The sequence below is a fragment of the Takifugu rubripes genome, chromosome 11 (genome assembly GCF_901000725.2).
Source record: "Takifugu rubripes chromosome 11, fTakRub1.2, whole genome shotgun sequence".
Lineage (NCBI taxonomy): Eukaryota > Metazoa > Chordata > Actinopteri > Tetraodontiformes > Tetraodontidae > Takifugu > Takifugu rubripes.
In genome coordinates this window covers 7,702,940-7,718,747 of record NC_042295.1, presented here as the reverse complement: position 1 = coordinate 7,718,747, position 15,808 = coordinate 7,702,940, and the positions used below count along the sequence as shown (strand labels likewise).

Below are 15,808 nucleotides of genomic sequence, written 5' to 3'. Positions count from 1 at the left end.
GACACGTTAAGCCAGGGTTCATCTCAACGAAGCTGTCTGGAGAGGATGCGTCCTGTTAGTGGCATGTCTGTGATTTGTAAAACCTTTTTTATTAAGAGATTTGCTGTGTAAAATACACCGCAGGGTTGAAAGTTAGGCTTTCACTTTTACTTGTTTTAGTCATGAATCTCTCAGAAACGGCAGTAATGGGGTGGCTGTTGTACTAAAGGTCACTGTGGTGCATTATTTAAAAAGACCAGAGTAACTGGTAATACTTTAAAGAATGAATAAAAGCCTAATTCCAGCCATTAATTCAATGCTGAAAATCTTTTATCGGTTAGTTAAATTGCAGGTTAGTTAAATTGCCGACTCAGGAAATTAATATCATGAATTTCTCCCCCAACTGTATTTGGAAGTTTTACCACCTAGTCTATCTTTATGGTCTATGCAATTAGGTTATCTAAGATGATCAATTAAATTGCATTAAGGCGGTTTTGCAGTAGTTAAAATGTGGACAGAGGCTGATTTTCCAGCTTTGTCCTCATTACTGTGTCTCTTATCTTGGAGCTTCTAACCTAGCAGCTCTTGAGAGCTGCTAGGTTAGAGAACAGGAGCACTTTGTTCTCCTTCATGTAAGAGTTTTGCTGGAATATGCCCTTTAGTCACTGTATGTGATGCTGACAGGTTTCTTTGCTACAACCCCAGACAAGGCCAGACACAGTGCGCTGCTATTTCCAGCTCCTCGGTTGTAGCCAGTGGCTTCGTCATGTCTTCTGCTGATATTCTGCGGACACATGCTGATAGTTGCTGTGTCCTTTTTTCCCTGAGTTGAACTTGTTTTTCTGGATGGCTCGCTCAAAGGAAACGGCACAAATAAATGTCACAGCTTGTGTTTAAAAGCCAGCCAGCTGAAAATTAGAGTCAGAATAATTATCTGGATATGCGGTTTGCTCTCCCCCCAGTCACTGCCTTGATTCGTTATTTATTCTTTTTATATACATAAATTTGCTCAGTATCCATGCGAATGCTTGGCAGAAACCTCGATTCCTTCAGGATGAGGTGGGGGCTTCTCTCTCTCTCTCTCCCTCCCTCTCTCTCTCTCTCTCTCTCTCTCTCTCTCACTGGCAGCAGCATCCGCACTGCTGGCAGGACTGACCAGAATAAAAACACCAACACCAGACACAGAGAAGAAAAACTGCAAGGTGATCCACAGATCCAGTCTTTGCTCATTGCACAAACTTCTTTGTGCTTCTTTCCCCCCCCCAAGTCAACTGTCCCCTTGCTCTTGAGGTAATTTGTTAGAAGTGAATAAAACCAGCTGATCAGGAGAGGGGTGGTGCATTTTGCAGCGAGATGGCTAGCAGACACAGTCTGTTGCTCTTCTGTGGACTCTTCGTTTTAGCACTGGTTCAGCCGGCTCTTCAAGGAGGTAAGTGTGTCCTGCGAGTGGACTGAGACGCGATCTTTGCTCTATCAAGCGCGCACTCAGAACAGGTGCGCTTTCATTTTTATGCCTCGCTGACCCTTAAGCGGAAAGGTTCATTAAAAGTTTTTCTGGTGTTTTTCAGCATTAAATGCATTTTTAAAAAATGTTTAAGACTGGTTCTCATATAAACACTGCATAATCGAGACTATTTGGGAGTTTCTGCAACTTTTACAAGAAAGGTTCCATCCTTGAACTCTGGTTGGGTGTTAAACACATCCCACACATGATTCATGAAGGACTAATTATTATTAGATATTTTCTTGCAACTATAATAAAAGTTTGGATTCAGTTCTGCATGTTAACTCACTGATAATCACGTCTGTTCCTGTGATTAGTGTATCAATTGTACGTCACACATATATTTCTAGAACCACACACATGTACAGGCCCCCTCCTAAATCATGTCAGTCATAAAAACTGAATCTTGTGTGATCCCAAAAGTAGAACCATAATAAAATTGTAGATGCACTTAGACAGCAAGGGAAAGAAAACGAGAGCAAGAGAGGGGCTGTGAACATGATTTCCTGCCTACTCTAATGCAAACCTGTAAGTTTTCTTTGCTCTCGTTTCTGGATTGCTGGCATTTGAATCTCAGTCTGTGTTTTGGCTTAGATCCTCTGAGTTATTCGGCCCTGAACTGGAAAGGGTCTAGCATCTGGAGGCAGTCAATAGTGGTTTATTGGAAACAAGTCAATTGACGCTGTATATATCAGATTCAAATCATTGCATTTGGTGTGCATCATGTTTGGATCCTGGACAAAAATCCGTGTTTGTCTGGTCATGACCGTAAATATATGTAACCCTGTAACTTGTCTTTTCATGTTACTTCTCTGTGCCAAACACTTTTCTGTAGGCGCTGCAGGTTCTTTCATGTTAAATAGATAGCAGGAAATTATCCAAGAACTTGCAGTCTAGTGAAAGCAGCACAACTTTGATTTAAAGTAAATGTCCATATCAAACATCTCTGTGGCATTTAAACCACTTCCATCTGCACCTGTGCATTCTAATCCAGAAACAAAGCAACTTTTTTCTCCTTCCTTATAATATTTTGGGTGCAGCCATGGCTCAGCCTCCACCCTGTCATCTGTGAGCGTGAGTGGGTTCTGTCGTTACCTATCCGTCAGTGCAGAATAACCCAGACTCGCTGCACGTCTCGAAAAACAAACAACATCTGTCACAAAGATAAGAGCAAGCTGGATGTTATTCTTATCAAAATAAATTTGTGTTGACACAGCTTAGGCCCAGTGGCGTCTGCTTTTTATTGCTCACTTTGATAACTCGATCAAAGCCAGGTTTAGATTGTTGATTAAATTCTCCAAATTACTTCTTCACCTCAGGAGTTCAGAGAACTCTGTCTACATATTACAAATGATGAATATTAGGTAGGTGTATCTTTAAGGTCATATTTAGCATTTATGGAGAAAAAACCCACCAGAAGACTCTTTCCAAAATCATTAGTTTTGCCTTTATGATAGACACAGTTAATAGCACATTTCTGACCAGCAGAGACCAGTGGGAGATGAAAAATGGGGAAAATCACTGCTCTGTTCTTCCACAGTCTCCAAAGGATTAAAGAGGTTGTGTGATATTTTCTTTAGTACGGCTGGAACTGCCTCATTTGGCAAAAGCCAGATCCAGCCCTGAGACTTTAGATGCATTTAATCCATTAATCAGTGACACTTGTCTGGCTCTCTGCACTTTCAATGAAATCACTGCGAGCTTGGACATCATGCTGCAAAATGCAAATGTTCAGCTGCAGCCCGACCTTATCGTCTCTGGTCGAGACTCAGATGGACTCGAATCTTTAAGCTAATGCTGCCTCTAGCTCTAATTCTTCTTTTGGCGGGCTCGGCTTCCTGTCACAGCATCCGGAACTAATGTGGCATGGGCACCTCGGTGCTGAGAGGCTCTTAAGGGTTTTAATTCAGGGAGGATTTGTCTTGATCCTTTATTGCCAGAGACATCAGGGGATTTCTGTGTTGCTGACATTTTAATTTGATGAGCGGGTTTAAGGTTAATTTGCAACAAAATGAGCTCATTCGGTACTCATTCTTCAGTTACAGGGTTTACTTTTGGGTAAGAACTTTGGCTGTTGCTCTGGCACAGAGTCTGGTCAACTATTAAGAAACTGGCAAATTCCAGAGTCCAAACTTTAATGGCAAAGGTAGTTTCCTAGATGGAAAATTACTCTTTTAATCATAAACATTTTTATTGTAGCTGCTGGTGCAGTGTTCACTGTTACCCAACAAGGTCACACGTGGATAAACTGCCAAATCAGGGCTTTTTTTCCCTATTAACGATAAGTATAAAGGCCCCTAAAAATTCATAAATGCCACATTAAAAAAGAAATATAGCAAGTCTACATTGGTATTTCACTGCTTCCCTACAAAAACCACTGTCATCCTCTCAATCCAATTGCCCCTTTTCACACTTTCCAGTGGAAACATTTGGCAGAACAGTTAATATACAGATGTTTTCAGGGCAACAACATAAATCAGTTTTAGTGGCTCAAGCTAACTAGTCAGGTATTAACACTTAGGCTTGGTTTAATTCAATTTAAGAACATTTATTGTTGTAAAGCTTATCTCAATGTGAACCCCGAGTAAATAGTTTAAATGAAAATGTCACAAATACAGAAATGCTACAGATGAATCAAATTTTTTATATATAAATAAATCCCCAAACCTTAGCAAAAAGTTTTTTCTGGATGGAAAATTACCTCAGGCCTCAACTCACAGGATATTTCCTCTCCTGGAGAAACTCATAGTTGCTTATTAAAGCGGGATAGTTAACAAGGAAACTTGCTAACAAAGTCCAAAATGTCTTACTGACACAGAATAAAAAGTCCTGAAACTTATTCCACCTTCAAATGTTTAGGTATAATCCGCTACATGTTGTCATACCAACTAAAATAAAAATTATAATTTGTTGTAATTGGATGAGTTTGTGAATGTGTCTGGCACAGGTAACAAACACTGAAAAAAATTAACTATGTGTTTGAATAAACAACCCAACATACCTTTACCATAGCAGCTATTTTGGCAAGAAATCATAACATAAACACAGGTGTTAGTCATGATAATAATGAAGGTTCTTTTCCACTCAGTATTGTGCACATTAGCTCACTGGAGAGGCTCTACCACACTAAATTGGACATAGCCTTAAGTCGGTGTAAATACCTGTGCTATTTTTACACCAGGATAGCTAGCATAAAAGCTAGCTCTGTTTTTGTCCTATTTTCAATTTAACCTTGGCCGTGAGGTTTTAAAGTAACTCTGTACATCTGCACTGTATGAATCCATACCAGACTCAGAAGCCTTAGTCAACAGATTAATGTAGTTCTGTTTTAATAAAAGGACACACTGATTTGTGATCTATCCGGGTCAAAGGGCTTCATAAAGCTGTGCATCTGGCTGAGGTGTTAGACTCCCATATCAACATTTGTGCAGATGCCGATGACGCTGTACTCCCAGACAGATGTTTGGTCTGCAGTCATCCGGTGCCAAGTCTTTACCAAAGACGCACAGTAATTCACTTCAGCCAGTCTGTCAGCAGACGGTCAACTGTTGCCGAGCGGCTCCATCTGAAGAGCTGTATTTGTGTCTTGGCCCACAAGTGCCTGTTGATGTTCATCTTCATTTACCAACAAGAGGCCAAAACTGGCAGAATTATATATATATAATAAAAAGACAAGAGCTGAACTGGATGAGCAACATCTTTAAGCATTTAGAATCAATACATTTGGTATCAACAGCCAGAAATAACATCATTGTTGTTAGTGGACTTTTTGAAAATGCACAAAATTAGGTTCTGTTCTTTCTGTCTCTGGTTCTGTTCTTTCTGTCTCTGGTGATATATATATATATATATATATATATATATATGTGTGTGTGTGTGTGTGTGTGTATATATATATATATATATAAACATCTCATCATTATTCTTAGAAAAACACACAGTGTTGTCCACTTTAAAACTGTAGAGCTAAATATTACTTCAACCTTTTCACTCTGATAAGAAAAGTAAACTCTTTTATAGTAATAGTGTCTATTTTTCAGCTCGAGCTCTTTCTTGTGTCACATTATGTTCTGCACTCCTCTCTCAGAAGAGCCTGCAAACATTTCTTAAATCCTTAAAGCATGTCTTTGCAAATGCTGTAGTGATTACCTGTTGGATTCCAAGTTGCCCAAGACAACCAAAGGGGATGAGAGAATTGAAATCACACCTTTTTACAGAGTGAACCTGTCACCATCTGTGGAGGCCTCTGATTTCTCAGTGCCAGTACAGAGTGCAGAATGAGTTTTTACAGCCTTTGATGCTCCTCACATTCCTCCTCCGCCCTCCATTGCACTTGAGGAGAGTGCAGGCCCTCACTGATAGTAGGCCAGCTGTCACATGTCTGATAACGAGAGATGTACGGATGCCAGGAATAGTGTTTGCTTCACCGCTCCACTGAAGTATGAGAGCTTTCCAAAAAGCAAAGAATGAAATCTCTGTGGAAAACTGCAGTTCGTTTGCCAACGCCCCTTTTAATATTGAAAATTACACAGTACGTCAAAGTGGTGCAAACACTTTTCTTCAGGGCTTCCCATACTGTGCTGTGACGGATCTTTTGCGAATTATGGGGAAAGCCACCATTAAGTTTTGTGAGGGTTGCATGTGTAAGAAATCTGTGCATGAGCTCACATGAGTGTGTTTAGCATGGCAGTAATTACCATACAAACTGTTTTCTCTAAGAGGATTTAATTAGCTAGTAAAAAGGCAATTAGAAAACAACCTCAGAGCTGGGTCATGGAAATGTCACATTACTCACCAGTCTGTTTTAAATGAGGCAACACTCACTTTTTTAAGTTATAAAGTCAACTGTAAAATCTGCAGTTAACACAGGAGGTACTTTGGAAAAATTTCACAATTTCTCTCTTGTCCATATTTGGAAGCTGAGCGACCCGTATCATCCCATAAAATTAAGCATTTAGCATTTCAAGTGAGTATACAATGTCCACAGTGGCATAAATCATTACGTGAGTCATGCCAGTTGTGTCTTATCCAAGCTAAATATGTATTTATGTTGTCATAAATCATCAGTCAGGCCTGCAAAAGTAAACATGCTGAGCAGGGCTGTGCGACAAAGATTGCTGCCTTCATGTATTCATATGAACTGGTACAATCAGTGCTGCTCACAGGTGAGTTAAAGGTAGGCTCCGCCCACCAGCCACAGGTGGGGTGAAGGCGTGAGGTGTCCTGTTTCCCACGAAGAGGGTTCAGTTTGAATGTGGAAGACCAGATGAAATCTAATTGACCTAACTCCGCACTAGACACCGTAACACATGTTTATCCCACATGGTAACAGACAGATACCACTCTTGGGACCCCAGGCTTGCAAAACTTGGCCGCACACTTGTGGCCCACATTACACCATATTAGTCATGTGCCAGAAATGGACACAAATTCCACCCCATCAGTAACTCATGTTAGAGGCATGTGAATATTTTGACAGGGGGAATAATTCATACAATGTGTCCAACACTTGGAGACACACTGGGTGCTTTTCAGGAGGTGTCCATGTCTTACTCCTGGATCATATACCTTGCGTATCATTTGACTTATTTCACTTTAGCTAATGATTGGCCGCGGGCCTGGTTTGCTGACACGCCGTCAGCTGCGAGTCTCGTAGTTGGATCGCGTTCCCGCCATGAACCGAGAATAAATTCAAATGGCTGTCTGGAGTTCTGTGAGTGCATTCGCCATCTCTCCCTTAAAGTACCCTGAGCAAATCTGGAGTCAGACCGCAGTCGTCGACTCGAGGCCAACAGAATGACGTCAAAAGTGCGCTGTAAAATCGAGTTGCATTAGCTCGCAACGCCAGTGCCCAGGCTGGGGTAAAACTTGAGGTTCACTGAAGCTAAAAACACAAATTGTGGAAGCTTTTACATTGTTCGCCTGCAGGATTTCTGATCTGCGGTTCATATCTCGCAATGGTTCATACTTTGAGGGTTTGTAATTTATTTTCCAGAGTTTATCTCCTTTCCTATGGGTCCTGCTGGAACCCACCCTATCCTACATTGAAAAAAGGATTGACTCTCTTCGCTCTTCATCCTTTATTTCACTGTTTGTACTCATAACAGTCAATTCCTTCAGCACAAAGTCTTTCCATAGTGACATAGTCCATATGCCCAATTCCCTTGACAGGGGTCAGTGTGTGTCAGCTCTAGACACATTGGCCTCGGTGAACCTGATCTCCCCTCTCCAACGTGGTACCGGAGCAGATTGGGATTCCTAGAAAACGGAAAAGTGGCGCAGACACCCTCTGCGTCCTGTCTCGCTTGCAGCTCTGAGACAGGAAATCCTTTCTTTGATTGTGAAATTAGAGGAGAAGGATCGAGAACAATCCCAGCAGTCTGACGTGCCGTCTCTGGGCACCTGTGACCAGTAGCTGCCAGTGGCACGAGCAAAACACACCAAGGCACCGTTACTCACATGGAATGGATTGTTTGATAGCAGAATGGATGACCTCTAATTAAACTTGCAGAATGTTCCATTAAGTGCTCTGTTCTCTTAGAGAAACTTAAAGTGACGATAAAAATTGGATCAGCACGATTTCTGGAGCAACTGTATCAGATCATTGAAGTGATCATGTAAACAGCATAAAAAGACATGCGTTATAACAGGATTAGCATAATCGGGTTAACACCTGTTAATCTGATTTAGTTTGTACTTTCACAGCTCCATATATGTAAAACAAAATAAAAATTCAAAATTAAGATGTCAACATCCTGACACTAACAAGACCAAAATATTGGTCGGGAAAAAAAATAGGAAGATTGATAATTACATCACTTTGTATATACCTATTTTGAAAAAAAAAATCCGATAAATGGATTAAAACTTTTTGGTTTTTGGATAGTTACATGGTGATGACTTCATTATTATGAACCTACTGGAGCACCTTTAACAGTTTATTGTAGAGGCAGACTGATCTTCTTTAAGCTTTAAAACCAATTATTGTCACTAGTAATTCAACGATGCAACAAACTCTTGATTAACCTCAACTTTACAAAGAAAGGTCAAAGCATCGAAGCACTATTCCACCTAATGAAGTCATTTTGGCATTTTCTGTGGAACGTCTGCTGAACAAGACCAGACAGTAATTTCTTCTAACAGCTCTTCCCCTAATGGCCATATTTACTGGACAGAGCTCAATGTTCGATGTTCACAGTGTTCACTAATAAATGCATGTATGCCTTTGACATGTGTTTTGAATTAATTGGCTTCTCAACGCGTGTAAGAGTCATTAAACAAAATGATTACGGCCCTGTCGCTGCATTCCCTCAATCACATCTTGTCTTTAATAATACGAACCAGGTTATCCTCAAAAAAATAACATGTCTTTGCAGTTTTGGCATCAGCTCTCATCTCAATGGATTTAAACCTTGGTCGTTGTAAAATAACAATGGGATTTCTTCTACAACCGTGGACGTTCGCAGCACACATTACTGGGATCCAGAACGACCCTCTCAGGAGTTAAGGCAAAGGGAGTCGCTGAGGTTCCAGTGCTGTGGTTGCTTTCATGAATAATATCTCCAAATGTACTACCTCATCAGAAAGACCTTCTCATTATATTCTTCATCGCACCTATAAACCCGTTTCATTCAGGCCACGACCGAGCTGCTACGTTTCATTGCTCTGTGTCCCCAACCTGGGACAAATACCTGTCAGACAGGCTGCGTCTGGGTCCCGGATGAAAATTGAATGATGTTTATCTTATAAATGGGGTCCTTGTTTAGAAAACCTGGGACGTTGGAAGGAAAAAGAGTCACTTTTATTGAGTGTTGCCGTTTCTGACCTGTCGCTTCCTCCGCCCTGTGTTCCAGGTGTATACGTACCAGCGGCCGCTGGGATCAGGCCAGGCACCACAGGAGGGGGAACTGGATTTTTTCCAGGTAAGGGGCCTTTAGTGACCATCAGAACAAACAGTAGATGACAACCTGAAAAAGCGAAAGAGAAAAAAGGCTGCAGAATTTAAGGAAGGATTGCCCATTAATCACAACAGGACAGGCGGATGCTATGACACAACTACTTCGGCACATGTAACAATGACCTGCTGTGTGAACTCTCTCCATGCATACATCATGATATTGCATAAACTTGCTACTCTTGCTTTACAAGGGTCGGCAGGAGGGGTCTCTGGGGGCTACAAACCAGGAAAAGCTGCAGGTAAGAAGGACATTTTCATTTATGAGCGAGCACAGAATCTGGGTTTAAGGAGCACATCTGGTTTTATCAGAAATCAGGGTTTTTGCGTCGTCGCCTCATCCGAAAGTACTGTACCTCTCGTGTTCCACAGGAGGAAAGTTTCCATGCATTTGAGGATAGCTTTTCCATTTAGCGAAGTGCTTTCTCTGGGTTACGGTTTTCTTTTCCTTCTCTGGACTTCACGCATGCCCGTTTGAGTGACTGTCTGGTGTTTGTCATTTCACACCTCCAGGCTGCAGGTAAAGAGTCCATACTGCAGCCCTGCCTGCACGGTAGACTGTAATGCTGGTCAGCTCATGAACGTTGTTCCCTTCAAGTTAGCAGCAAAAACTGGTGGCGACACGACATTTTAAGATTTTCCTTTGCTTAAAATCAATGACTGGAAGAGACAACTATCAGGTTTTAAATAACAAAACCTTTGTGAAACAGTAACTCCAAATCTGATAAAAAGGTTATCATTTCAACACCCTGTCCATTGAAAATTGATCAACAGCGCTGTTGGGAAAGATTCTACAGGCTGCCAGCAGATGCTGACAGCTGGGTTGACATAAAGTAAATGGCTAGCTGATAGCCAGAATGTCTGTGATAGAAGAAGCAGAATGAAAGATTTATGGTGATGGTGGGCGCTAAAAGAGAATGAAGCAAAAAGTAAAACCTTCTGTCCAAATGGCGCTTGGAAAATTCCAGAGTATTACCAAAGTGGCCTTGAGCGAGATATGTAACTTCCAAATGCAAAGATGCTCCACATGACACTTCACTGATTAAATTTAGCTAATCACTCAGAGACCTTCACATTTTACCTGCATGTGGTCGCTACCAACTTGGCTAATGCTAAGCTGCTCCTTCGTTCATTTATTACCTCATCATCCATCAATAATTAGTATGATGACATGTGCATCGGGAATTACATCTTTTCAGATTGTCAGGATACCGGTAGATATAGTTTTTTTAACCGATCTCTCCTTTCCTGCAACAAATATGCACCAAGGACCAGCAAGGCAAACAGCTGAACCGCAGGTTAAAAACAGTCGTGGTCAGGGAATTTACATGAACGTGTAATTGTTATACTCACTCTGACAGCAGTAGTCATAATATTACCACATTTAAGTACATCACCCAGCTCCTGTTGCTTAATGGTGTGGCCAACGTAGTAAAACCTGTAAAACCTTGTAGGTTACCTTTTCTTTTAGCCAGCGAATTTGACCCTTCGCCCAATGAGAGGTGACTTTAAAATGGCGATGCACTCACATTACTGTGTTTGGTGAACTAAAGTTGGAGGAAACAGTGATACTGAGAGCTTTTTGTATCGAGAAGAAACAATCTGCTGCTCTAAGACAAATTCCCTGTCTGTTTTCAGATGTAGAGGAAACACATGTTAAGATTTCCTTGTCACACCACCACAATGAAAATAAATCAATCCTAAGGACATTGCAATGGCAATAAACAATGTGTTTGGGGCCAACCACTGTCATTAAGTCAGTTTACTGGAAGGCAGAATGAGGTTTAGAAAATGGAGGTCTGGTACACATTTCTCTCATACAACACATGCTCTGCATTCATTAGCAGCAATTAAATAGCAGCACTGCATTGATCATAATGACACAGCAACATGTGGTGGATATTGTCAGCAGATGCTAATATCAAAGGTTCTTAATCCCAATTTCAATTCTGCCGATCTGACAGTAGGAGGCTATGGAGGTGGGCGCGGCACGGGCCCAGGAGGTTTGGTGCCTGGAGGTGTCGGGCAGGGAGGCCTGGGTGGAGGCATAGGTATGAAGACAAACACACATACACATCCCATTCCCTCTAACATCATCACTGTTGTTTATAATCCTAGTAATACTGTTTCAACTCTAAACTGACAGATAAATACTGTAAACTGATGTTATTGTTTTTGTATTTATTGTTGTTTTGTATTTTTACTTCTTGTTTCAGGACAAGGAGGGAAGGGCCCTAAACCAGGTGGGTTTTCACATGCTAAACTATAGCTAATATAGTTTGATAATAGCTGTAGATACAAAAACTTTCATTCTTCTCTATATAACATTGATGGTCTGTGCACCAATGACTATATCGCAACATGACTAAATTCTGGAGGAATATATCATAGTTTACTACCATAACATGTATTCAAGGGATTTATTATTAGTTTCTCAAAAAAATAGCACCACGATTTGCATTTAGTCTTTTTTCATGGACTTCAGAAATGTGAAAAATATAATTTCACTAATACACACTGTAGAGAGTGGATCGGTGTAACACATTACTTTTGATTTAAACATTTTTTAAGATGCTAATGTAAAAGCCTGAATTCCGATATTTGAAAGCATAAGTGCATATTTTTTATTACATTTAAGTCCAATCGTTTTTTCCAGCTGTACTAATCATCGTCAGAAAGTGCTTAAACAGTAATATGGAGTGTTCCCAGTACTCCTGAGTAGTTTTTCATCAAAAAACTATAAAAGCTGAGGTACCTTGAAAAAAGAGGACAGAATTACATCACTATTCGTTTGACATGTTACATATATATTGCATTTTGCTCACACTCTGCCACAGGGGGAACCTGCAGTAATGCCTGGCTCCATCTCGGGGGTCTGTTTTTGATTGGCTGTTATTCTTCTCACCGTGGGTTTAATTTACTCTGGCAACCCTTTGGGGCATCCTGGGTGGACCCGTGCCGTAATTTCCCCCACCCGTACACCTCGGTTGGGTTGGCATGATGATGACTAAAGCAGTGCAGACAGCCCAGAGTGCCTGCCAAACAATGGTGCCAAGAGCCCTGATGGATGTTATTGTAAAATTGGGCCTCCACAATATCTGGAAACCTCCGTGTTGAGATTTAAGACTACCCCTCTCTCAAATGGAGTACAGAAAATATTTTTACGAGCTGTGCTGGTGCTTTAGCTGTGTTTAGCCCTCGTTTAACTTCTATGAGCATGCTGATACCATCTTGGTCCACCTTTATATGTTTAGATAGATAAGGAACTGAGTAACCTTCTTATAGTACTGATAAGATGCACGGCGGATTACAGAAGGGGTCGCTCGGGAGTGTGTTACGACCCCGCCCTTCAAAACATGCTGCTGGAGAGTCCGTTTGTGCAAATGACCTAACATAAAGTGTTTGATCAAAGTTGATTTTGGCTGGGACTCGCAGAGTCAGAGACCAGGAAGTTTAGTCCTGCCGTTTGTATAGACCAGTTTTCCATTTTCTTCATCAGCACAAGATTTTAGATTGGTGAGAAAATGGAAGCGAGATTATGGAAAATATTTGAAGCAGCTCTTGGATATTTGGATCCTGGTGATCTGGAACCTCTAGATTTCTAGAGACCTTCCAGAATACATCTTAGCAGATCTAATTTGAATATGCTAGTTTGCATTCTTTATTCTAGCTCAAAATTTGGTACATTATAGTCTGGTATAAATTTGTGAATTATCCACATAAACAGGTACGTTTATGTAAAAGCTTACTACAGAAGGTTGAATCCATTTCAGATGGTTTAGAGTGGTGGGTTTGTGTCAACAGAATCACGTGAATACTTGCTGCAGCATATCTTTTCAAAGAAAAGGAAAAATAAAAAATTCCTGAGCTTCCATGTGCAACAAACTGTCATTAAAATTTCATAAATGCAAGCGAGGAAAACCAGCTGTTCCATGCGCCCTCACGTTTAGAGCACCGCAACGGGGACACTTCACCTCGCCGATGTCCACCTTGGCTGGAACGCCAATGAGAACAGCAGCTGACACTAAATAGCGTGACTGTAGTCAATTGCAAAGCAGCTCAAGCGAAACACTGCAAATGCTACGCTAATTGTGAATCGCGTCAGCGTCCAGCTTTGATGATACATCCAGCACCGAAAAGAGGAAAGTCAGCTGTTGGACGTCGCTTCAGAATTTTCTGCTTGCCTGAAGCTACGGCAGATTCAATCCTCCCAGTGCCACTGCCAAAATGGCATTTGCAGCCTAGCCTGTTGTCACTTTCGGGCAGTAAAACGCGCATTAACGAGAAACACAGCTTACTGTTTTACTGTACTTTTATTCTAGAGTTTGATTTCAAAAGGATGTGTCTGGGTGGGATATCTGCACTGTGTTTCCACCCTTGTATTGATAGTCCAAATCACAGAGCCACTGTGCCCCTGTCTTGTTCTTTCTAGCAGAAATGCCAATAAATAAAAAAGTGCAGTCCTTATTGTGCGCTCTGTCAGGTCACTCTTAGAGTCTGCGTACATTAGTGTGAGGGTATGCCAAAGAAAGTGATGGCTGGCTGGCACCGAGCCTCTTGGAGTGAAAATAAACAGGTATGAGTGCTCGGTTACAGTAGCATAACAAGGTTGACCCTTGATGGTGCAACACAAGACAATAATCGGTCCCTCCAGCATTGTTTTAATTTTGCATCCAGGAAATTGTTATGACTAAAAGAATGCCTGATTTCATGGTTGCAAAATGAAACACTGCAAAAAAAGAAATATTAAGTACATAAAATCTGCATAACTTTAAGAAAAAACTAAAACTCTTGAGACCATTTTTGTTCCAGATCAAATCATTCCTGAATTATTCCCAATGATCGATAATGGCTCTCAGGTCCTGAGCAAGAATTAAGGCATCTGGCTTCAAACAGCCGATAACTCTTTTGTGAAGCTGATATGGAACCTAAACTTGTTGATTGCAAACCTCTGGTCTGAACTTTATTTGCATCATTATCCTATTTGATTATTGCTCAATTAGGTCCATTTTTAAAGGTCAGATGATGTTTGAACCACAATGAGTTCAGTCTAATAATTTGGTAAATGAAAAGAGACTTCATCACCAAGGCGTGAACTTCATCACCAAGGTGAACCCACACTAAGGCAATGTGCACGCTTCATAGAAATAAAACAGAAAATAACACACTGCTGAAACTGGTTAGAAGTTGGTCTTAGAGAAGATTTATCCTCCTGGAACACGTGCTTTATATTATTGGACTTTTCAATGTCAAAGTGAGGCTTTTGAGTTAACCGTATATTTAAATGAGTGTGAGTTATGCTGGGGAGAAGCGTAAGCCCACGTGCACAGACAGATGAACACGTAATGAATTTGCAGCAAGATGGACAAACGCAGACACGTAAATATTGGGCTCCCCGTTCAGACACGTGAAACTGCATCAAAGATGGTAGTTGGCTTCATTCGTGCATGCTTATCTTTCCACCCCCTCTCAACGATTTGTTCCACGCTGAGTCCAGCTGTCAGCATCTTGGAACTCGAGCTGCCTGCAAAAGAGACTTTGTGATCGCAGCACACCCACAGTCAGTTCAGCCGAGCCAACATATACACAGCCAGTGCGTCTGTTTGTGCATGTTGGAAATGCCTATAGCTTCCCAAGCAATTAATCAGGGATGATATCACCAAATGTTGCTAACATCTCCGGTAATCTTGCAAATTCATGTCCTGAATTGAAATAATATTGGCCCAAAGCAAGTTAAGGGCTTTATTAGTTTTTTATTGGTGTCCAATCTGTCAGGCATGCCACACAAAACAGTGTCTGACTGTGGTATTTTTCCCCTCACAGGGGAGTGATGGTCACTTTTGACTCAATTACCAAGTCGTTAGCAGCCTTTCACCAGCCTGTTCTTTGTCATGTTTGCGCGACTGCTCCCCGCTGAGCAGACTACCCTGTGTAATATGTTTTCCTTGTTCACTGTGTTCGTTGATGAGCCATCCCTCGGTATGCTCTCACAACCTTTCCCCTGCTCTGTCTGCCAGCAGCTCTGGAACATGGATTACTATCCTCATCCATCTGGCAGTACAGGATAAGTGTTGTTTATGTAGTGATGGGGAACTTTCTTGCTCCTATTTCCCAAAGAGTCGATCCTGACCGATCTCCTGTTGAAAGACTTTTGCCGCAGACACTAGCTGCGTGGCCGAGCTGGTAATGCCGGATTTTCTGCAGTTGAAAGTTGCATTTAAACATTATTTTTGTTTTGCATGTTGACTATATGTTTTGAAAATTGATAATATTGAGAAAGAACCCACACACTGGAAAGGCGGGCTGAATTCATGCAGAGTGTACGACTAAGTCAAGTGTGTTGAAAGGTTATCAGAAGTTGAGAATCTCTT

The 15,808-nt window shown here is 41.3% G+C and overlaps 1 protein-coding gene across 9 annotated transcripts in view; it reads left to right on the top strand.

The window, feature by feature from the left end:
* The first annotated feature begins 1,124 nt into the window (after window positions 1–1,124).
* The window catches only part of elna (elastin a), a 34,905-nt gene continuing 20,221 nt past the window's right edge, over window positions 1,125–15,808 (top strand). For 5 of the 9 annotated variants that reach the window (XM_029843653.1, XM_029843648.1, XM_029843651.1 and 2 more), the window contains exons 1-5: window positions 1,128–1,408; window positions 9,337–9,405; window positions 9,632–9,679; window positions 11,402–11,488; window positions 11,654–11,680. In XM_029843653.1, coding sequence (XP_029699513.1) covers window positions 1,333–1,408; window positions 9,337–9,405; window positions 9,632–9,679; window positions 11,402–11,488; window positions 11,654–11,680 — 307 coding nt within the window. In that variant the 5' untranslated portion in view covers window positions 1,128–1,332. Of the gene's footprint in view, window positions 1,409–9,336; window positions 9,406–9,631; window positions 9,680–11,401; window positions 11,489–11,653; window positions 11,681–15,808 lie in introns of all 9 variants that reach the window. The other 4 variants (XM_029843652.1, XM_029843649.1, XM_029843654.1 and 1 more) reach the window with 3 other exon arrangements.